The 19,765-nt window shown below is 47.1% G+C and overlaps 1 protein-coding gene across 2 annotated transcripts in view; it reads left to right on the forward strand.

Annotated features, from left to right (window-relative positions):
• Positions 1–3,239: 3,239 nt before the first annotated feature.
• The window catches only part of PPA1 (inorganic pyrophosphatase 1), a 29,863-nt gene continuing 13,337 nt past the window's right edge, over positions 3,240–19,765 (forward strand). Inside the window, exons 1-5 of one of the 2 annotated variants that reach the window (XM_055133101.1) lie at positions 3,240–3,422; positions 5,838–5,896; positions 15,280–15,333; positions 16,187–16,306; positions 18,472–18,558. In XM_055133101.1, the coding sequence (XP_054989076.1) occupies positions 3,359–3,422; positions 5,838–5,896; positions 15,280–15,333; positions 16,187–16,306; positions 18,472–18,558 (384 nt within the window). In that variant the 5' untranslated portion in view covers positions 3,240–3,358. Of the gene's footprint in view, positions 3,423–5,837; positions 5,897–15,279; positions 15,334–15,471; positions 15,712–16,186; positions 16,307–18,471; positions 18,559–19,765 lie in introns of those variants that run through there. The other variant, XM_055133102.1, reaches the window with a different exon arrangement.

Genomic DNA, 19,765 nt, shown 5'->3' on the forward strand with positions numbered 1-19,765 from the left:
GTCCCCCAAGCACCGAGTGACCCTGAGTGCAGGAGTGCCAGGAGTGATCCCTGAGCACAGAGCCAGGAGTAAGCTGGGAGCACCACTGGGCACCAACAATTGAAACAGAGAGATGTATAGAGATGATTCACCAGCCTGGGTTAAAAGACTATGAGTGCTCGAGAACAAGTTTGGGGATCTGAATTTCTGTGGCCAGAAAGTAAGGAGAGAAAGCGATTCCGCCTGCAAGGAGCATTTAATTTCCTTATGTGGCCAATGAAGCGTAATAGAGAAGAAAAGGGCCTTTCAGAGATCCCAGTCAGGAGCTAAGAAGAACAAGTACTGACGGCTAATTCGTGCTAGAACTTCATCAAGGATTATTTCCTTTTCTTTTCTTGGATTTTGGGCTACGCTACACCCAACTTGCTCAGGGGTTACTCCTGGCTCTGCACTCTGGCAGGCTTGGAGGAGGACCATATCGGATGCTGAGGATTGAACTTGGGTCAGCTGCATGCTAGCAAGCTTCCTACCCACTGTATTATTACTCTGGTCCCTAACTATGCAGTTCTAAGAACCCATGATGGTTGTGTGCCTCCCAATCTTCCTCTGGATGAGTCAGAGAGCTTATTTCTGTATTTATCCTGTCTTTGTCTTGTCATTTCACATTAAGCATAGATGTGCAAGGCAGTAGAAGACTTTTATTTGTTTTTTAACTTCATTAATCTCTGGGCCAAGAGGTATTATCTGGGCACAGTACAGAAATGATCAGGAGCACAAGCAATGGCCACAGTGTAAGTGTTAGAGAAAGTTGTTGTACACTTGAACGTTTCTGATTATTCCTGTTATATTCCTGCCAGTTGTAGTTGACATCACATATGAGATAACCTGGGGAGAGGCCAGCTCAAGAGGACATAATAAGGGCAGAGCAGAGAAAACGGACAGGTCAAGGCGCTTGTCTTGCAGGTGCCAACCTGTGTTTGCTCTCCAGTACTCAGTACCTGAGTACCACCAAAAGTGATCCTGAGCACAGAGCCAGGAGTGAGTGGACCCTGAGCATTGTGGGTAGCCCTATCCCCCACCACTGCACAAACATACATACAAATTAAATATGGTCAATGATGATTAAAGTGAAGATATTAAAAGAAACTAAGGCAAAGAATGGGAAATGAACAGCCAGTAAATAGGAGGAATAGTAAAGAAAAGACCAACCAATTTGGTCAACCACAGCAAAGGCAAAAGAATACAAACTGCCTGAAAAGATGCTGTTGAATTTGTTTACAGAGAGAGGATACTTTTCAAGAACAAACGGGCTAGGGGCTGGAGTTATAGTACAGCAGGTAGGGTGCTTGCCTTGCACGCGGCCAACCTGGGTTCGATCCCTGGCATCTCATATGGTACTCCCCAGCCCCACCAGGAGTGACTCTTGAGCATAGAGCCAGGAGTAAGTCCTGAGCACTGCTGGGTGTGACCCCAAAAACAAACCAAACAATAAATAGCAGTTGGGCTCATCCTTTCCAAAACTAAATACTTTCCAGAGTATTTCCCCCTCTTTTTTTTTATTAAGTCAGTTATTATTTAGTCCAGCAAAGAAAGATCCATTAAACATTAGTTAGAGGCCAGGTACTATGCTAGGCCTCAAGGGGACATAAACAGAACAAGACCAACAGAACTTGGGTCTGTGGGTCTCTCCCCCAAGCCAACAGGGAAAGTTACAAAGCACAAACTTATGCCCCTGTGAAGTCAGGTCTTGGCATTTTATGAGAGTTGGTACTGATTGGGCCTCTGAACACATCCAATAAATCAAGGGTGAATATGCAAGTCCAGAGGTCAATGAGACTTTAATATCTTGCTCTGAGTTGGCAGGAGGCAAAAGGGAGAGTGTAGTACACATTATTGCGTCACCCCGGTCTGTTCCTAAGTTAGTCACAGATGAAATTCTGGATTTTTCCAAGAAAATGTGTTGTTAACTCAAAGGCAGGCAAATGAATGAAATGGATTCTATCAGAATATCAGAAGGATATTCACTTAAAAATCTCTGAACTTGATCTGCCATAGTATTCACTGTCATAATCCCTTTGGGTAATACAGTGTGCTTGAATCAAAGTAAAATGGGCAGTTACAGTGTTGGATAGGTCAGTCTCAAAATGAATGGGAGCCTGGATGGAGACAGTGGCTCTGGATGAAGGCAGCGTGGATGGGTTCAGAGGAGGGACACTTTTTCTAATAAGAAAATGACCTTATTATGTTTCCATTTAATTCAGGGTGCATTTCATTTCACAATAGCTGATATTGTTTTAGGAAAAAATTTGAAATTTAAATGGCACATTATTCTTAATGCCATAAAGGGAAGAAAAAAATCTTTAAGATTATTTAAAGAAACCCAGACCATCACACATTTAAAAAAAAAAACACAACTAGGTATTTAAAAAAATCATTAATCAAATTAGTGCACAATCATTTTCTACTTCATAATTAGGATTTTCAATATATCTCCCCCACCTCCGCGTTTTAAAAACACATAGGAGTGGGGAGACAGTGATGCAAATATGTCAACAGCTTCCATCAGACTAGCTTTTGGGGTCTGTCCTGACACCACGAGGCAGAAGGAGAAAAACAAGCTCCAAGGAGTTTACACCCGAGACAAAATACGCTCAGGGGACTCTGAAGTCAGCGTGGACTCTCCCAATGATGCCATCTGAAGTCCCTGGAGACCTGGGTGGGTGGTGCAAGGATGGAGCTGATGGAAGGGTGGGGTGAGACACGCGGGGAGTGCGCCCCGAAAGCTAGGCTCTTTCTCCAACTCAGGTCATCATCCCGACAACCCACCAACCCGTTTCTCTCCCCATCTCCGGTCCCCAGGAGGGTCAGAGAAGGTACGCTCCACGTTTTAAACCAACTCTGCTTCAAAGAAAATGTGCAAATTCCAGAAGCAGATGGTCCCTAAACCCTCTACTGAGTTAAAGCGTTTTGCCGCAAGCAGCGGGAGAGGAGAGCCACGGGGGGGGGGGGGGGTTCCCAGCGAGCGTGGTGGTGGCGAGGTCGACGGTCAGCTCCTAAGTGACCCAAGCCGAGGACCTGCGCCTTCATCCTCCACCGTCAGGGCCCCAGAGGCGACCAGCGAGGACAGCGCAGCGCCAGTAGGCAGCAGCCACGTGGCTCAGCCCGGGAGCCGGCGGGGCGTGGCCGGGGCGGGGGCGTGGGCGGGGCCGGCGGGCGTGGCGGGGGCCGCGCGGACTGCGCCTGCGTGCGCGCGGGGCGGGCCGGGCGGCCGCCTTAAAGGCGCAGGGCGGCCCGGGCCGGTCCCCGCAGTGCGCCGGCGCAGAGGCTCGCGACTCGCCGTGCGCTGCGTGCGGGCTGCTGGTTGTGCGGCGGCTGCACCATGGACGGCTTCAGCAGCGAGGAGCGCGCCGCGTCCCTGTCGGCCGAGTACCGCGTCTTTTTCAGTGAGTGCGGCCCCGGGCCCATTCATTCCCCGCCGCCCGCCCGGCCCGCCCGCCGTGCGGGTGCCCGGGCCGGCCGCTGCGCGGGGGCAGCGGGCGCCGAGTCCCCGGGGAAGGTCGCGTAATCCGGGCCGCGAGGATTTGGGGGCTTTGGAGGATGTGGGGGAGGGGCGGGCAGCCGCGGAGACCTTGGCCCTTCGGAGCACCCGGGAGGCGCGGCCCAGCTCCTCCCCTCCCTGGGCAGAGGGGGAAACTGAGGCCCGGAGCAGCGGCGGCCGCCGAGGACGCAGCTTTTTACTGAGTTTGTACTTAGTTGGCAGGGCCCGGGACTGAGCCCCGTGGGGCGGGCGCGCAGGTGGAGCTCGGCTCCTTGCAGGGCGTCCGGCGAGCTGCACCGGGCGCGTGGGGGGCGCAGCAGGCCGGGGAGCACCGCCGCTGGACGGCTTGTCTCTGTCCATCCGCTCCACCCGAGCCGTGGGAATCGATTGGTGGGGATGGAGGGGGTGGCTTGGTATCCCCCAAGGCATCTCCGGTTCCCGTCTCTCGACCGGTGTGACTCGGAAAGAGAGGGGCAGGTGCAGAGGTTCTGGGCCCGGGAGGCGAAGGAATCCTGCGCGAATGATGGAACCTCCCTGCAGAAGTGACCTGGTGTGGGTGGGAGAAAATGGGACTTGAGCCGTGGAGTTGACCACCACGGGGGCGACTGGGCTGCTACGGGAATCCAGGAAGGGACGGGCTCCCCGTTTCGTTTCTAATTCATCGGCAGGGCTAGGGCAGGAACTCCTGATGACTAATTCACAGAACTGATTGAGGATTCGTGCCAGGAGAGCAAACGTACTCCTTGACTTTGGCACTGCCTGAAGTAAAAGCTTTTTATCAGATGGAACTCCCTGGAACCGTAGAAAGGTCAATAATTAGAACTACCTTTAATTAAATGTATTTTTTTTTTTTTTTTAGTTTGCAATACCCGAATTAAGCCCAGGACCTCACTTACACAAACACAAAGCGCCCTATGGCTCCGCCGCATCCCTGAACTCCAGACATTTTTTGGTTTTGTTTTGTGGCCATACCCAGCAGTGCTTAAGGCTTGCAAGTGGTTCTGTGCTCAGGGATCACTCCTGGCTGGCCCTGGGGGTGTTATGGGGCTGCATGCTAGTCATGTACCCAGGCAGGAGCCCTAAATTATTTTTTTGATTACAAATTTCTTAGCAGCTTCAAACTATAAAAACGAAAAGAAGGAGAAGCACTGTGTAATGTGCATGTGGCTGACCTGGGTTTGATCCCCATCACACATATGGTCCCTTGAGCACAGAGCTGGGAATGAGACCTGAGCACTGCCACGTGTGACCCCCAAACCAGAAAAAAAAAAAAAACAACCAAACCAAGCATAAAAACCCCAAACCCTTTGTACACATGCTAATTAATTCTTTTCAAGCTGGTAGTAGGTTGGGGTACAGTCACAGGACAACTTCGCCTACTCTGCTTTGGGTTTTAAATGTGAAGGGGGGCAAAGTGGACTGAGCCTTAGATTACCTGAGGAGGTAGTAAAGGAGATTTAAAATTACTTTTCTGGATATGGTAGTTAAGTCTCTAGTCTACACAAATTCCCTGGGGATGTGTTACAACTTGATTATCCTTAAGAAAAAGAACCTCTCTGGGTATGTCTTCCTGTCACCTCATTTGAATCAATGTAGTTTTATAAAATTCAGCGAGTTGGTCTCCTCCCTTCTCTCCAAACCCAGGTGTTCTATTAGTTTACAGGACTAATAGGTTTAACCCATGGAAGATCAGTCCCCAATAATTTGATAGCCTCTTGTTTATCAGGCACTGGGCCGAGGACTGCAAAGGTGCGTGAGGCAGGCCAGGCTTATGGCTAGCAGTTGGGCCAGTGAAAGGGATGTGGGGCTGGAGGCATAGTGCCAGTGCTTGCCTTATATGTGGCTGATCAGGGTTCGCTCCCAGGAGCACCACCAGGAGTAGTTCCTGAATGCAGTGCCAGGCGTAACCCTTGGGCATCACCAGGCGTGGCCCCAAAACAAACCAAAAAGGATGCATAGGATGAAAACTAAACCTGGCATTGCAGAAGGGTGAGTGTTCTTGATAATGCAGGAAACTCTGTGGGAGCCAGGGGTATGGAGAAATCCTGGCACCCTTCAATTTTATTGTAAACAAAAACTACTCTTTAAAAAAAAATATCTTTTCAAAAGGTGTGCACTTCAGGCCAAGGAAGTCTCTGAAAGAGTCAGAGCACTTGCTTTGCTTTCAGGAGGTCCAGATTCAATCCCCAAGACCTCACGGTTCCCCAAGCACTGAACAGGGAGTGACCCTGAGCACCATTGGGTGTGTCCCCCCACCCCTCAAAGAAACGTACTTCACAGAACTTAGCCCCCAAAAGTAATAACTTGTTTTGTTTTGCAGAAAATGGAAAAGGACAATATATATCTCCATTTCATGATATTCCCATTTACGCTGCTAAGGTAAGGTCTCTTATCTCTTAAATATTGTCTCTTAAATCAGCCATGGCCAGCGCTCAGAATGTTTCATTGTGTTGTGAGCAAATGAGATATCAACCTCAAGTTCAGATTATTTGGTGAATGGGGCTGGAGCAATAGCCCAGCAGGTAGGGCGTTTGCCTTGCACACGGCTGACCCAGGTTCGATTCTTGCATCCCATGTGGTCCCCTGAGCACTGCCAGAAGTAATTCCTGAGTGCAAAGCCAGGAGTAACTCCTGTGCATCGCTGGGTGTGACCCAAAAAGAAAAAAAAAAACACAGATTATTTGATGAAAGAAGCAGTTATATAAATTGGGGAGAGTAGGTACAAGAGAAGCAAATGTTTGAAAGCTGCATTGGTTAAAAAAAAGTTTCACATTGGTCTTTCTTCCATGTGTAACTTGGCACTGAAGTCTTGGTATTTCACTAGTGGTTTTAAAATTAACCAGGTAACTAACACAAAATTTGAGCTGTGAAATATTTGTTAAACCGTGAAAATATAGGGAGGATAGTAAAGGACTTCTGGTGCTTTCCTTGCTTGCGGCCAGCCCAGTTTAAGCACAGAGCTGGGGGTGGTCCCGGAGCTCTTGGATGTGGCCTAAACAGCCCTCCCCTTGTCACCCCAACCCAGAATAAACAAAAAACCCAGTAAAAATGGTGTTAGTAAAGGTATGTGCACACAAACTTCAAAAAAGGAATGCCAGTCCCTACACCCACACTTGAGCTTAAGAAATCTAATGTTAGCACAGATAGGTAGGTATAACCAGAATTGCTAAGAAGCCTTCCCTAAGGAGGAAATGTCTGCAACTCTATATTCCAGCCGACTTGTAGAATTGCTAGTAACTCTTGATGGTCTTATTTTCATGTTTGTCTTTGTTTCTGTTTCCTATTCTTTTCATGAAGTGCATCCATTATTTATAGAAGTGCAAAATTGTTGTACAGCCTCCTTCCCAGCAGGCTCCTGTCTGCATCCGGGATCTGCCACAGGATGCGTGTCTGATTCTCTGTCCTACCTTAAGCAACAATTTCTTTTCTTTCAACAGGAGACCTTGACTTTTGAAGGCACTTTCTTTTTTTTTTGCTTTTTGGGTCACACCCAGTGATGCACAGGGGTTACTCCTGGCTCTGCACTCAGGAATTATCCTGGTGGTACTCGGGGGACCGTATGGGATGCTGGGGATCGAACCTGCTTCCCCTTCAGTAGTTAGAATTCGGCAAAAATAAATCTGGGGACGGGAGAGAGACTGGACTTAGAAGTGACTGGACTGTATTCTAGCTCCGGGTTGGCCGCGTGCAAGGCAAATGCCCTACCCGATGTGCTATTGCTCTAGCCCCCACATTTTTTTTTTTTCAACTGGTGAAAGCTATTAGGTTTTTAATCTCCCTGAGCTAGATCTTGCCACCTAATCTTTGTGCAGATCACTCTGAGAGTGTCTGGGTTAATCATAGGGATGAGCTCGCACCGTTGTCCTGCCAGGTTTTACTGTTGTGCTGTGCTTCACCAGAGAGGCAAGGAGACAGGGTCATCGTGCTCCACCTGGAAGTTTTCCTGCAGTTGGATACAAACCTTTGGACAGGGACCAGAATCCAAACTTGCTTCCGTAGAGCTGCCTCAGGGGCTCTTACTGAGGCAACCAGTTATGTGCTACCCAGACCCGAGGGACCGCTGATTGGCTCGTGCTCTCCTGGGGGGCTCTTGAGCTTGTTAATTCAGATTTGTTCCCTCCAGTATCCAGGAGTGGATGGGGATGGATGCTCTTTCCTGTTGAACTGATACGTAGGGCTGAAATACCTGGCGTGTGACTAGTATGTGTATCCAAGGACTTGACCGTCATCCCAGACCCCACCTTGCCATGCAGATCTGTTCAAAAAGGAAAATGTGTTCTTGGCAGAGATGTTCCTTTCCTGTGTTCGTACATCTTCGTCTGTTGGAGCTGACCTTACGGACTCCTGGGTTATGAACATCAGAATCTTAATTACACATGTGGAGTCCGAGTGCCCGGGACAAAGGCACAGAATTAATTGGGTGTGGGCTTGTTTCTCTGGTAGAAGAGGTTTCTCCCTGGAACCTCTGTTGTAAGACATTAATCTCTCTCCGTGGGTTCATGTTTTAGGCATTTCTCAAAGGTCTCACTTATCAAACCTGCTTCCCCTTCAGTGGTTAGAATGTGGCAAAAATAAATCTGGGGACGGGAGAGAGACTGGACTTAGAAGTGACTGGACTAGCTCCAGACCCTAAGGAGAGCAACAATCGTGGTGTCTAATCTCATTGCTGTTTCCGGTCACCTCCAAGAAGAAGCTGAAAGTACGCCTGGGTGTTCTGTAAAATATCTGTGGTTAGATTTCTCTTCAGGCCCTGAGGGTTGGTGTTCATAATCCAGGATTATGCAAATGAAAATTCTTTCTTCCTACCCCATTGGTGGGTTTCGAAGCACAGGCTTGGGACAGTTTCAGAGTTTCGAAGTGTCTAGGCAGCAGTGATTCTTAGCACTCCAGATTGTTGCTGACAGGCAAGAATAGTTCTTTAAATTATTTCAAGTTTAGTATATACAGAGCCCCAGGGTGTGGAACCCAGATATTATTTGGGATATAGTCTAAACAGAAGATTTTTACTAATTCAGGTTACAGAAGAGCGTAATTTAAGAAAAAAAAAAAGAAAATCCCAGTGCAATTAAGTTTGTGTAAATACAGGGCCAGACAGAGGACAGAGGGTAGGGCATATTCCTTACAAGCAGCCAACCTGGGTTCAATCCCTGGCACCCCATACGGTTCCCCAAGCCCTGCCAGAAGTGATCCCTGAGCCCAGAGCCAGGAGTAAACCCTGAGCACCTCATGGTGCGGCCCCAGAACAAAATTTAGATAAATGTTTAAGACTATTCTGCTAATATCAGTCATTTGCAGGATCAGGATGCTGAGCAGGGGAAGGTGCCTCTAGCACAGTTCAGTCAGCTCTGTGAGGGAAAAACACATGTTTGATCCCACTCAGATCTCATGGATTTGCATTTGGTTTGGTAAATATGCCATAGGTATCAGTGCAGCTGTTCTGGCCTGGGTTATTTCCAGACCTACGGGGGAAGGAAGGCAAAGGCCAGGGCTGCTTGGAGTTTTGTAAATTGTGGGCGTGTCCTTGGTGTTGGATCTATTTGGGGACTGAATGTAAAAACAGCTGTGAATGTCTTCCAGCAAGAAATTTTTGACGTAGCTGAAGTGTAAGAACTTTAGAACATAGTATAAACAATATGAAATTCTCAGGAAATGCAAGTTTTATCTAAATCTTTAGGTGCTCAAAGAGCATGACTTGCTTTTTAATTTCAGAAATTCAGTGTTCTTCTAGTGCAGATCTTAAACTCCCACATCTAATTTAAAAGAACCAAAGATAAATTTTATTTTATTTTTGTTTGGGGGCTACTCTCGGTGGTCAGGACTTAGTTCTGGCTCTGCACTCAGGGGTCACTCCTGGTGGGGCTCGGAGGACCATATGGGGTGCCGGGAATCGAACCTGGGTCAGCTGCTGGCAAGGCCAGCGCCCTGTACTGCCCCAGATTTTAGAAGAGAAAAACACAGTATCTGAAGTTTAAAGTCCTTTAAACTTCACAGAACGGAGACAAGAAGAAAAGAATCAGTAAGCTTGAAAATTAAGAGCTCCCATTCTTATTCTTCTTCTCATCATAGTTTATTTTGCAGGTACCTCCCAACTCCCAATGGGCTTCATTTCTTTTAATAAAAGATTCATAGGTATTTCTTTACAGGCAGGTGTAGTGGAGGTGAGTCCCTTCACTGTTGGAAGGGTCCTCCCGCTCTGAGTCTGAGTGCTCACCTGGCTGGGTAATTTCTTTTTTTTTTTTGCTTTTTGGGTCACACCTGGCGATGCACAGGGGTTACTCCTGGCTCTGCACTCAGGAATTACTCCTGGCGGGCGGTGCTCAGGGGACCATATGGGATGCTGGGAATTGAACCTGGGTCAGCCTGGGTCGGCCGCGTGCAAGGCAAGGGCCCTACCCGCTGTGCTATTGCTCCAGCCCCCTGGCTGGGTAATTTCTGCGGATCCTCTTGTGGTTTTCCTTCTGTGTGACTCCGTGTTTCTCTTTGCAGTTGTTTGAAGTGCCTGACAGGTTTAAACTGTAAGTGGTTATAATTACATAACCACATGTTATAATTACATATAACCATAAGAAACACCTTAATTGTACTCTGTCTTGGTGAGTCTGGGTTTGTTTCCTTATTCTTCAACTCTTTCAGCTTACTACCACGAGGTGCCTAGATCTGTTCTCTCTGTGGCAAAATTGGTGGCTATTATTTCTTCAAATAAGAATTCCAACCCTGGTCCGGAGTATGACTCAAAGAGCTGGAGCACAAGCTTTGAATGTGGGATGCCCAGGTTTGAACCTTGGTACTACTCAGGCTCTTGAGCACTGGGAGTGACCCCTGAGCACTGAGGTGGAGTTCCTGAACGCTATTGGTTGTGGCCCAGAGACACCCTCTCCCCAAACCACTGCAAAAAAAAAAAAAAATTCTGCCCTTTCTCATAGACATAGAGAAGTCTATGGCATATATGTCATTCTTCTTGATATGATCCCAGATTGCTTTTAGGCTGTCTTCACTGTTATTTATTTATTTATTTATTTATTTATTTATTTATTTATTTATTTTGGTTTTGGGACTATACCTGGCAGTGCTCAGGGCTTGCTCCTGATTTGGTGCTCAGGGGTCTCTCCTGCCGGTGCTCAGGAGATCAAACCCCATGCAGCCCCTTGGAACCACATGCAAGGTAAAACGCCCAGCCCTGACTTCATTGTTACCTTTTTTGTTGTTGTTTTGGGGTGGTGCCCAGGGGCTACTCCTGGCTCTGCTGTCAGGAATCACTCCTGGCGGAGCTGGGGGACCCTACAGGATGCCAGGGATCGAACCCAGCTGACCTAGGGTCAGCCATGTGCAAGGCAAGCGCCCTCCTAGCCGTGCTTTCGCTCCGACCCTATCTTTGTTGCTTTTGATAGTTTCTTTGTGCTGGTCTTTTCAGTGGGTTCTGCCGCTTTGCCATCAAGCTCCCGGGTCTGGTTTCCGGCTGCTTCCCTTCTCCTGTCCCCTGTGCTCTCCAGGTAGTCGCTGTGAGGCTGAAGCAGCTCCGTGCCGTCTGCTGGGCTCCCTCCGTCTCTGTGGCCCTTCTCCCCAGGGATCTCCCTTTGGAGCGTGGTGAGCTCTGCGGGTTGGAGGTCTTCAGGGAGCTTGCCAGCTCGCTGTCTTAGTCCTCCCCAGCTGCGAGCTACCCCACCTCCCCATGGTGCCTCCTTAGGCTCCTCGGCTGTGCCGGGGCCCGGGGCCTGGGTCTGAGCAGGTCCTCTTGGTCTAGAGGAGTTTGACATGGCTTGGATTTGAGCAGGTCCGGGCAGTGGCCAGCGAGCCTGGAGGTTGCGGGGTCCCAGAGAGCGGGGAACCCAGGCTGGGATGGCTTTAAGCTGAGGCTGTACTGGTCAGCGTGCACACCGGCGGGCTGGGGGGCTCCCTGGCTGTCTGTCTGAGCATGAGTGTTCTGCTGGCCGTCTTCTGCCCAGGGACTGGGGCCTACCAGCTGGCGTGACTGCTGGGAGAGCCAACACTTAGGGAGTTAAAAGATCTTTTTATTCTGTTCGTTGCTGGTCTTCAGTCTGGCACAAAAATAGTAGTACTCAGTAAATATCTGTTGGGGAGAAAAATGAGTGGATGGACTTTGAGGTGCCTTGCTGGACACTTGGTGCTACCTTTGGCTGGGTTTATTTCTAAAGAGCACCCTCTTTGCATTAGAGTGAGTTTACCCATTTTCTTTTCTTTTTTTTTCCCTTTTTTTGAGTTTTATTGGGCCACACTCAGCAGTGCTCGGGGATTACTCCTGGATCTGCACTCAGGAATCCCTCCTAGGGCTCTGAGACCACAACAGGGTCCTGGGCATTGAATGCGGGTCAGCCTCATGCAAAGCAAGCGCCCAGCCCTTTGCTCAGGCCCTTTAGCCATTCTCTGAAAGACATTCATGGTCTGTCTTCTTTCTTTGTTATGTAGGTTTGGAGCTATAGGATTTTTTTTTTTTGGAGTAATAGGATTTTTAGGTACTATATGTATTTTTTAAAATTTCTTTATTGTATTTAATATAGTTTCCAAACTCTGATTTAGTGCTTTCTGCTGTGCTGTTTGGAGACAGTTTATTTGATAATGGTTTTTTGTTTTGTTTTGTTTTTGTTTCATACCCGGCGATGCACAGGGATTACGCCTAGCTCATGCACTCAGGAATTACTCCTAGCCTTGCTCAGGGGGCCACATGGGATGCTGGGAATCGAACCTGGGTTGCCCGTGTGCAAAGCAAATGGTCTACCCGCTGTGCTACCTCTCCAGCCCCTGATCATGTTTTCTTTAAAAAAAAATCCACAAGAACCCATGCCTTGCCTGAGTTCATCTTTCCTGTGGTAACAGCTCCATCTTGTGACCCCTTGGGGTATTGCTGCCGGACGTTCCCAGGCCAACTTTTCCTTTAGTCACAGACATGTAGGTTTTTGGTTGTGGTATGAGGCCTTTTGTAGCTCCAGGTTTTAAACCCCAGCCCAGTTTTACACTCTTGAATTTTGCTTGGCTAAAAGCAAAACATGTAAGGCTCTTGCTTTGCATGTGGCTGACCTGGGTCCCCCCAGCAACTTCAGGGGTGATCTCTGAGAGGAGAACCCCCGAGCACTGCCAGGTGTTGCCAAAAACAAAAAGCAAAATGAAAACAAGCATTGTAATTATTGACTGTACATTCATTGTGTAGAATGGACATTGGTGAAGTTTTCTGGGAGGGTCCCACTTGGCAGTGCCCAGGGCTTACTCTTGGCTTGTGCTCTGTGCTCACCCGTCACCCCTGGGGGAGCTTGAGGAACCAGCCTGGGTCTGCCACATGCACAAGTGCCCTCTCCGCTGTACTGTCCCTCCAGCTCCAGAAGTTCTTGCTTTTTTTTTTGCTTTTTGGGTCACATCCAGGGATGCTCAGGGGTTACTCCTGGCTTTGCACTCAGGAATTACTCCTGGCGGTGCTTGGGGGACCATATGGGATGCTGGGAATCGAACCCGGGTTGGCCGAGTACAAGGAAAACGCCTTACCCTCTGTGCTATTGCTCCAGCCCCAAGTTCTTGCTTTTTAAAAAATCAGATTGCAAGGTTTGTGTAGACAAATGAAATGTTAATTATTGGAGGCTAACACTAAAATATGATCACTGTCACTGCCATCCCCTTGCTCATCGATTTGCTCGAGAGGCACTAGTAACATCTCCATTGTGAGAGTTGTTGTTACTGTTTTTGGCATATTGAATATGCCACGGGTAGCTTGTGAGGCTCTGCCCTGCGGGCGAGATACTGAAGCAATTAAACTAATTTGAGGTTTGTCTTATAAATCCAAACGCATTTCAGTCCTTGTAACGTCAAGGGGAAAAATTAGCCTTTTACTTTGCTTGCTTTGAAGATCTTCCTCAGAGATACTAAAATAAATAAACAACTGTATTTGGGGACCAGAGAAACCAAACAAAGCTATAAACTATATTTTTTCCTGGAAGAGGGTTCAAGCCATAGAGCACATGCTAGCATGTGAGAGGAGCCTGAGTTTCATCCTCACTGACACATGCCAGCATCTAGGTTCCCCCCAGCCACCCTACACACACACACACACACACACACACACACACACACACACATGCACACACGCACACGCACACGTACACGTACACAGATACACAGCATGCCCCCTGTCACCACAGGGGATAGCTAGTGCCTTCCCTCTGGGCCCTCCGCATTACCAGGAGTCACCTGTTCCTCTAGAACGTTTGGCATATCTGGGCATGGTCCCTTTTTTTTTCTTTTTTAAGAAAAGTGAAAAAAATATTTTTTTCCATAAGGAAATTTTCTTAGCACTCTATTCTTACTGCTAAAAAATTTGAATATGCAGAAAGGTTTGAAGAATTATACCATGGACATATAGTGACCATTTATACCGATCAACTTGATTCTATAATGATTATTTTGCTACATTTATTTTCTCTTTCTTGTGTGTGTGAATGGATGTGCGTGCACACGCATGCACACATGCGCGCGCTCACACAAACACACACACACACACTCTGTAGCTCTATTGCTGAACCACAACCTGGTCTTCTTTTTTCGATGAATTGTGTGGCGAGTCTGTTGACTTCACAGTGGCCGTGCAGTGCCTGCTTGTAAAAAACTATGCACGCTGAAGAGCGTGTGCACTCGCGGGCTCTCCGGGCAGCTCTGTCTCACCGCCCATGTCTGGTGCTCTGGAGCTGCTGTGTATGGGCTGGATCGGGACGACTGTTGGCCAAGGACAGGCTAAGGAAGAATGAGGACCAAGCTGGTTGCTGATTAGTTACCGGTTATTCAATCTTCCATCTTTCTCATCTCCCACACTCCTAACTCCATCCTCTCTCTGGATCTACCGCAGCTCAATTCTCTAGTCTCTCTCCTTCCTTTTTCTCTCTTGCCCTTGCCCCTAGGCTACACACAGCCAGGTAGCAAAATCAACATTAGAAAGCCCTTCCTGAGGGCCACCAGGTTCAAAGAGGACACAACCTAGGACCATTCCAAAACCCTTCCTGACTGCCAGCAGGCAAAATACCTCTTAAGGTTTTGGTTTTTCTCCTTTCCCTGGTTCAAGAACTTATTCACATCTTAATACTAGTTATTTTTATACGGACATAGCAAGAGATTTGAGGCTTGCAAGGCAGCTCTCCTGGCAACATCTTGCCACAGACTCAGACTACAGCACTCAGGCCAGATTAATCTTTCCTAACCCTAGCAGGGTCCAAATCTAGTTATCACTGTTTGGATCATGACAGCATTTGTCCATGACCAAGCTCTTAACTTATAGTTAAGCATTAGGCACTTTGGCCAGGCCCATCTCGATCCCAGGGTAGCACACAATTCACAACTTGCCCTGGGTTCGTCCCGTCCCTTGTGGAGACCCTGCGTTTAGGGGTGCTAAGAAGTAAGGGCAGCTGAGGCTTAGGTCGAGAGAACAGATGCCCAGGAGGAAAATATCATGTAGAGTCAAATGACTCCCAGGTTGCAAAAGCATAGCATTTGCTAAGTCTTCCTGTGTCTATACAAAAAAGACATTGCTCTGAATAAACTATGCAAAGGACTCAAGGAGAAGAGAAAAACAGTATTTACAAGTCAACAGAACACTAAGAAAGAAGCTACAAATAAACAGAGGAATGGGAACACTGTGATGGGAGCAACCCAATAAACCTAAACTACCTGAGGCTATATTATCCTACACCTGTTGAACTGTGGGTGGCAGAGGGCATGCTCCCCGGAGTCCCAGAACTGACCAGCCCGTGACCGTCTGACCTCTTTTTCAGGATGTGTTCCACATGGTCGTGGAGGTACCACGCTGGACTAACGCAAAGATGGAGGTATGTTTGCCTTTCATTGAGCAAAGTGAGAGATTGTTTTGATGAAGCCACATATTTGCTTAAGTCACATGATTCGAACAGCCTAAACCTCGAGGTTTTCTGCTTCCCGTCTCCATTCTATTTTCCACTGCATTTCAGGGGTGCCTCTGATCATCTGCCTCTCCTCCTGCTCTTGGCGCTCACCCAAACTCAGACTTGGGTTGGAAAATGCTACTTGCTGTCCACCCGCACCCCTTTGCTCCTGCCGCACCAGAGTCTGTGGTTGCCCTTCTTGCTGTCATATTCTCTCTGACTCCGCTGTTGATTCTTTCGTGGAATCAGTGGTCTTCCCTCAGTCACCAGCCAGCAGTGAATTTACTGAAATGTCTGTTGTGTTTGGTAAAAAAATAAAAATTTCTATTGAACACCTAACTATAATGGATACTTCCTCTGTTTTCTATCACTTATTTTTAAGCAGTTAGACAGTTCTCTTTGCATGTGATAGACTTTTGAATATTTAATTTTCAATATTTAAGAGAAGTTGTAGTTGGATAATACTTATTTTGCCCTCTCCTAATAAATTTAATTTTAACTTTATTTAACTTTAATTTCTCAAGTGTTAGGATTTATTCAGCTAATTTATTTTTGCTCACTGGTATAAGTAAATGTTCTTTCTCCCTCCTCGAATGTTCTTCTCTACCTCAAATAATTTTTCCATTTAAAGGCTGACTTGAGGGAAACTTTTTTTCAGATTGTAAAGATTTTAGAGATAAAGTTTACCATTAAAGCAGATTTAGGGGAACTGTATTCTTTCAGATTCTTAGTTGAATAGGATACATCCATACATACAGTAATTTGAAATTCTTTATTGTAGATTGCTACAAAGGATCCTTTAAATCCAATTAAACAAGACGTGAAAAAAGGAAAGCTGCGTTTCGTGGCAAATTTATTCCCTTATAAGGGATATATCTGGAACTATGGGGCCATCCCACAGGTAAGTCTCTCAAAAACAGTGACTCAAAAACATACTTTTGTGCATGAAAAACCCACTTTATTTCAAGGAGAGATAGAATATCCTCATACCATTTTTGCTGTTGTTGATTTTTAAAATATATAGGGCAATGAGCTCTTTCTAATACTTCTTTGAATAGATTACTTTCAAGAGAAACTGGAAGATAAATATTTACAATCTTTTTGCTTGTTTTGTTTTTGTTTGGGACCTGGCACGCTCAGGGCTTACTCCTGGCTCTGCACTCAGGAATCACTCCTGGTGGGGCTCGGGGGACAATACGGGTTGTCCAGGATCGAACCTGGGTTGGCTGTGCATACCGCAAGGGCCCTGCCACTGTGCTATTGCTTTTTTTTTTTTTTGCTTTTTGGGTCACATCTAGCGATGCTCAAGGGTTATTCCTGGCTCTGCACTCAGAATATGATATTGCTTTTAATGCACATTAGATAACTTTCTTTTCTGAAATGTTTGCTTTTCTATGTAGACTGCTTAAATGTCTATATAGAAAAGCTATAAAAATTTTTTTCTTGAGGCTGGAGCAATAGCACAGCAGGTAGGGTGTTTGCCTTGCATGTGGCCAACCTGGCTTTGATTCCCAACATCCCATCTAGTCCCCTGAGCACCGCCAGGGGTAATTCCTGAGTGCAGAGCCAGGAGTAACTCCTGAGCATTGCCAGGTATGACCCAAAAAGCAAAAAAAAAATTTTTATCTTTACAGTATGAGTGGACAATTTACTAGAAACTAAGGTGTTAAAAGCACTGATTCTTAGTCTGGAAAGTAATACAGTGGTTTGATTCCTGGCACCACCTGGTCCCCTGAGGATCGCCAAGGTGGCCCAGTTTCCCCAAGCGGGCCCCAAGGAGCATCACCTCCTCAGCCTTTGCACTGAACCAGCAGCCAGCTGGCTGAGGGTCACAGACCTGGTACCCCCCCCACACACACACTCCTGAGCCTCACTTGGGAGCTTCCCCTCATCCCCACAGATAGCTCTGGTTCTTGCCATCACACAGGTGAAGATTTAGATCCCACGTCTGGAACTTCTTAGCTTATCTAACCTGCCTGTTTCTCCTTCCCTCAGACTCTTAACTCCTTCCCTTGAGGTAGTGAGAGTGCTCCTGTGGCTGTTATGAGCAGTGAGGGTACTCGGTGGCACGCAGGAGTCCTCACAGCTTCTGTCTTTCATGTCTGGGAGCCTGGTTCTTCCTTCTTTAAGCTCTTGATGGTAAAATAAATGTGGGGTTCTGTTTTTCTAAACATTCAACGCTTTGAAGCGGGGAGAGATCTATGATTATCAGTATATCCGCATGATGTCAGTGCCATGTGATGCTGCTGAGTAAAGAATCCCTAGAATTGTGCCGTTATGAGTAAATGATCTATTTATTTAAGTCTGGGTGGGCTAGAATAGTACTTGGCACTTGAGATTTTTACATAAAATACAATTTCTTTTTCTTGATGATCCATGGTATGTATTGTTGACTTCAGGTCTGTTGATTGAAATCCACTGTGAAACAGTCTGTAAGTTATGAAACAGGTTCTACTCTTCTATCTTGTTAGGGGATCTCATTTACCTGCTTAAGTACAGCACTTCACCTTGAACTTCATTTATTTAAATTCATGTTTAGCTTTGAAATACCTGCTTGCTGGGAAAACATGGCTGAAATATTTATTCTCTTGACTCTGCATTGGCTTTGTTGAATCCACTCTAACTTTATCCCTTCTCACTTTGATCAGCTTGCCTTTACTCCATCTGAGAAGGCAAACAGATTTTAATAATGTGTTCTGGACTGCGGGAGAGAAGAACTAAAATGATAAGGATATATTTAAAAAAATACTCCCTGAACCGGTACAGAGGAAGCCCGGGTGTGGCCCCCCTTCATAAAAAGAATGATATGTTATCATTAATTGGGTCTTTTACTGTGCCTGGTGGTCGCCCTGGCTCTGTGCTCGGGGCTCAGTCCCCGCGCTGATCTGGGGTCCGTATGCTCTACTGGGGGTCAAGCTGCAGACGTGGCTGACTGAAGGCAGGTCCCCGAGCCCTGGTGCTCTCTCTCAGGCCCCGGGTATCTCTCAGTGCCACTGTGAGCGATCCACTTACATCATTGACATGTGTGGGAATGTGTGCTCATCTGAGTCTTTCTGTGTTCTCCAGACTTGGGAAGACCCAGGACACAACGACAAACACACTGGCTGTTGTGGTGACAATGACCCCATTGATGTGTGTGAAATTGGAAGCCGGGTAATGAAATCTAAAATGCTTTTCTCTAGTATTACAATAGTATTCATCAAGTGTACAGAGTTCATACTTTACAAAAAATTGAAGGTGAAACCATGTTTCTTGGTGTGATAAGTTTAAAGCTTACCTTCCATCGAAGCATTGATGATGAGAATGTGTACGTTTAAACTGATCGAGAAAGAGCTGCATGCGTGGGTGGCAGATGGGCTCTGCATTGCTTTTAAAAGGCAGATGACCAGGCGGTGGGCGGAAAGGAGGCAACATTGGTCTTCCCCAAAGATCTGGAGCAGCCAGTGAACTGCCCAGGCCAAATAGCCTCGTGCGTTGGAGAGAGATGGAAGGGAATCCTTTGGGAAGTGGGTTTGCTTTGGAGATTGTAATTGTGATCTTTCTCAGGCTCAGGAAAAGAGGTGGCTGAATAGAAAGTTGTCACTCACTTTTTAACAATAAATTTAAGTCATTTGTTTGGCTACCTAACTTGGTGGCCTCTGTAAAATTAAAGGCCAAGAAAGCACATTTGGGGCAGGAGCCATAGTATGTACAGTGGGTAGGACCCATGTCTTGCATGCACCAACCTAGGTTCTATCCCTGGCACCCAGGTTCTATCCCCTGAGCCCGCCAGGAGTGTTGCCTGAATGCAGATCCAGAATTAAGCCCGAACACCACTAGGTGTGGTCCAGAGACAAAAGCACATTTAAATATATATTTGAAAGTACTCGGGGATAGTTTCGGCTTCCATCAAGTCAGTGACAGCTTGAATACATGAACTGCCCTGAACCGTGTCACTGATTGTCTTAGAATCTATAAGGACAGAGAGTACCTGTTATTAGCTCTGGTGTTTATTTGTTTAGCTTTTTTAAAAGTTGCCTTAAGGAACAATCTTGCACCAGGGAATCAGCCACATGTAAGGTTTGAGCACAACCTTATAGTATGGTCCCCAGCACTCTCCAGCCTCCGTCCAGAGCTCCAGCAGGTGTGGCCCTGGTGGCCCCCAAGCACCTCCAGGCTGGCCTTGGTGGTCTGTGGCCCTGCAGGGCCAAGGGGCACTGCGTCCTCAGGGCTTAGCTTTAAACCGCAGATGCAGGGGAGTGAGAGCCTCATCACCGCTTTCTCTCCGAAGAAACAGAAACTGAGTATTGTGCATCCCGCCCTTGGTCCACCAAGGACAGGGGCTCTCCAGCGCCCCCTTCTGTACCACGCCCTGACTGTG

Source organism: Sorex araneus, chromosome 3 (assembly GCF_027595985.1).
Source record: "Sorex araneus isolate mSorAra2 chromosome 3, mSorAra2.pri, whole genome shotgun sequence".
Lineage (NCBI taxonomy): Eukaryota > Metazoa > Chordata > Mammalia > Eulipotyphla > Soricidae > Sorex > Sorex araneus.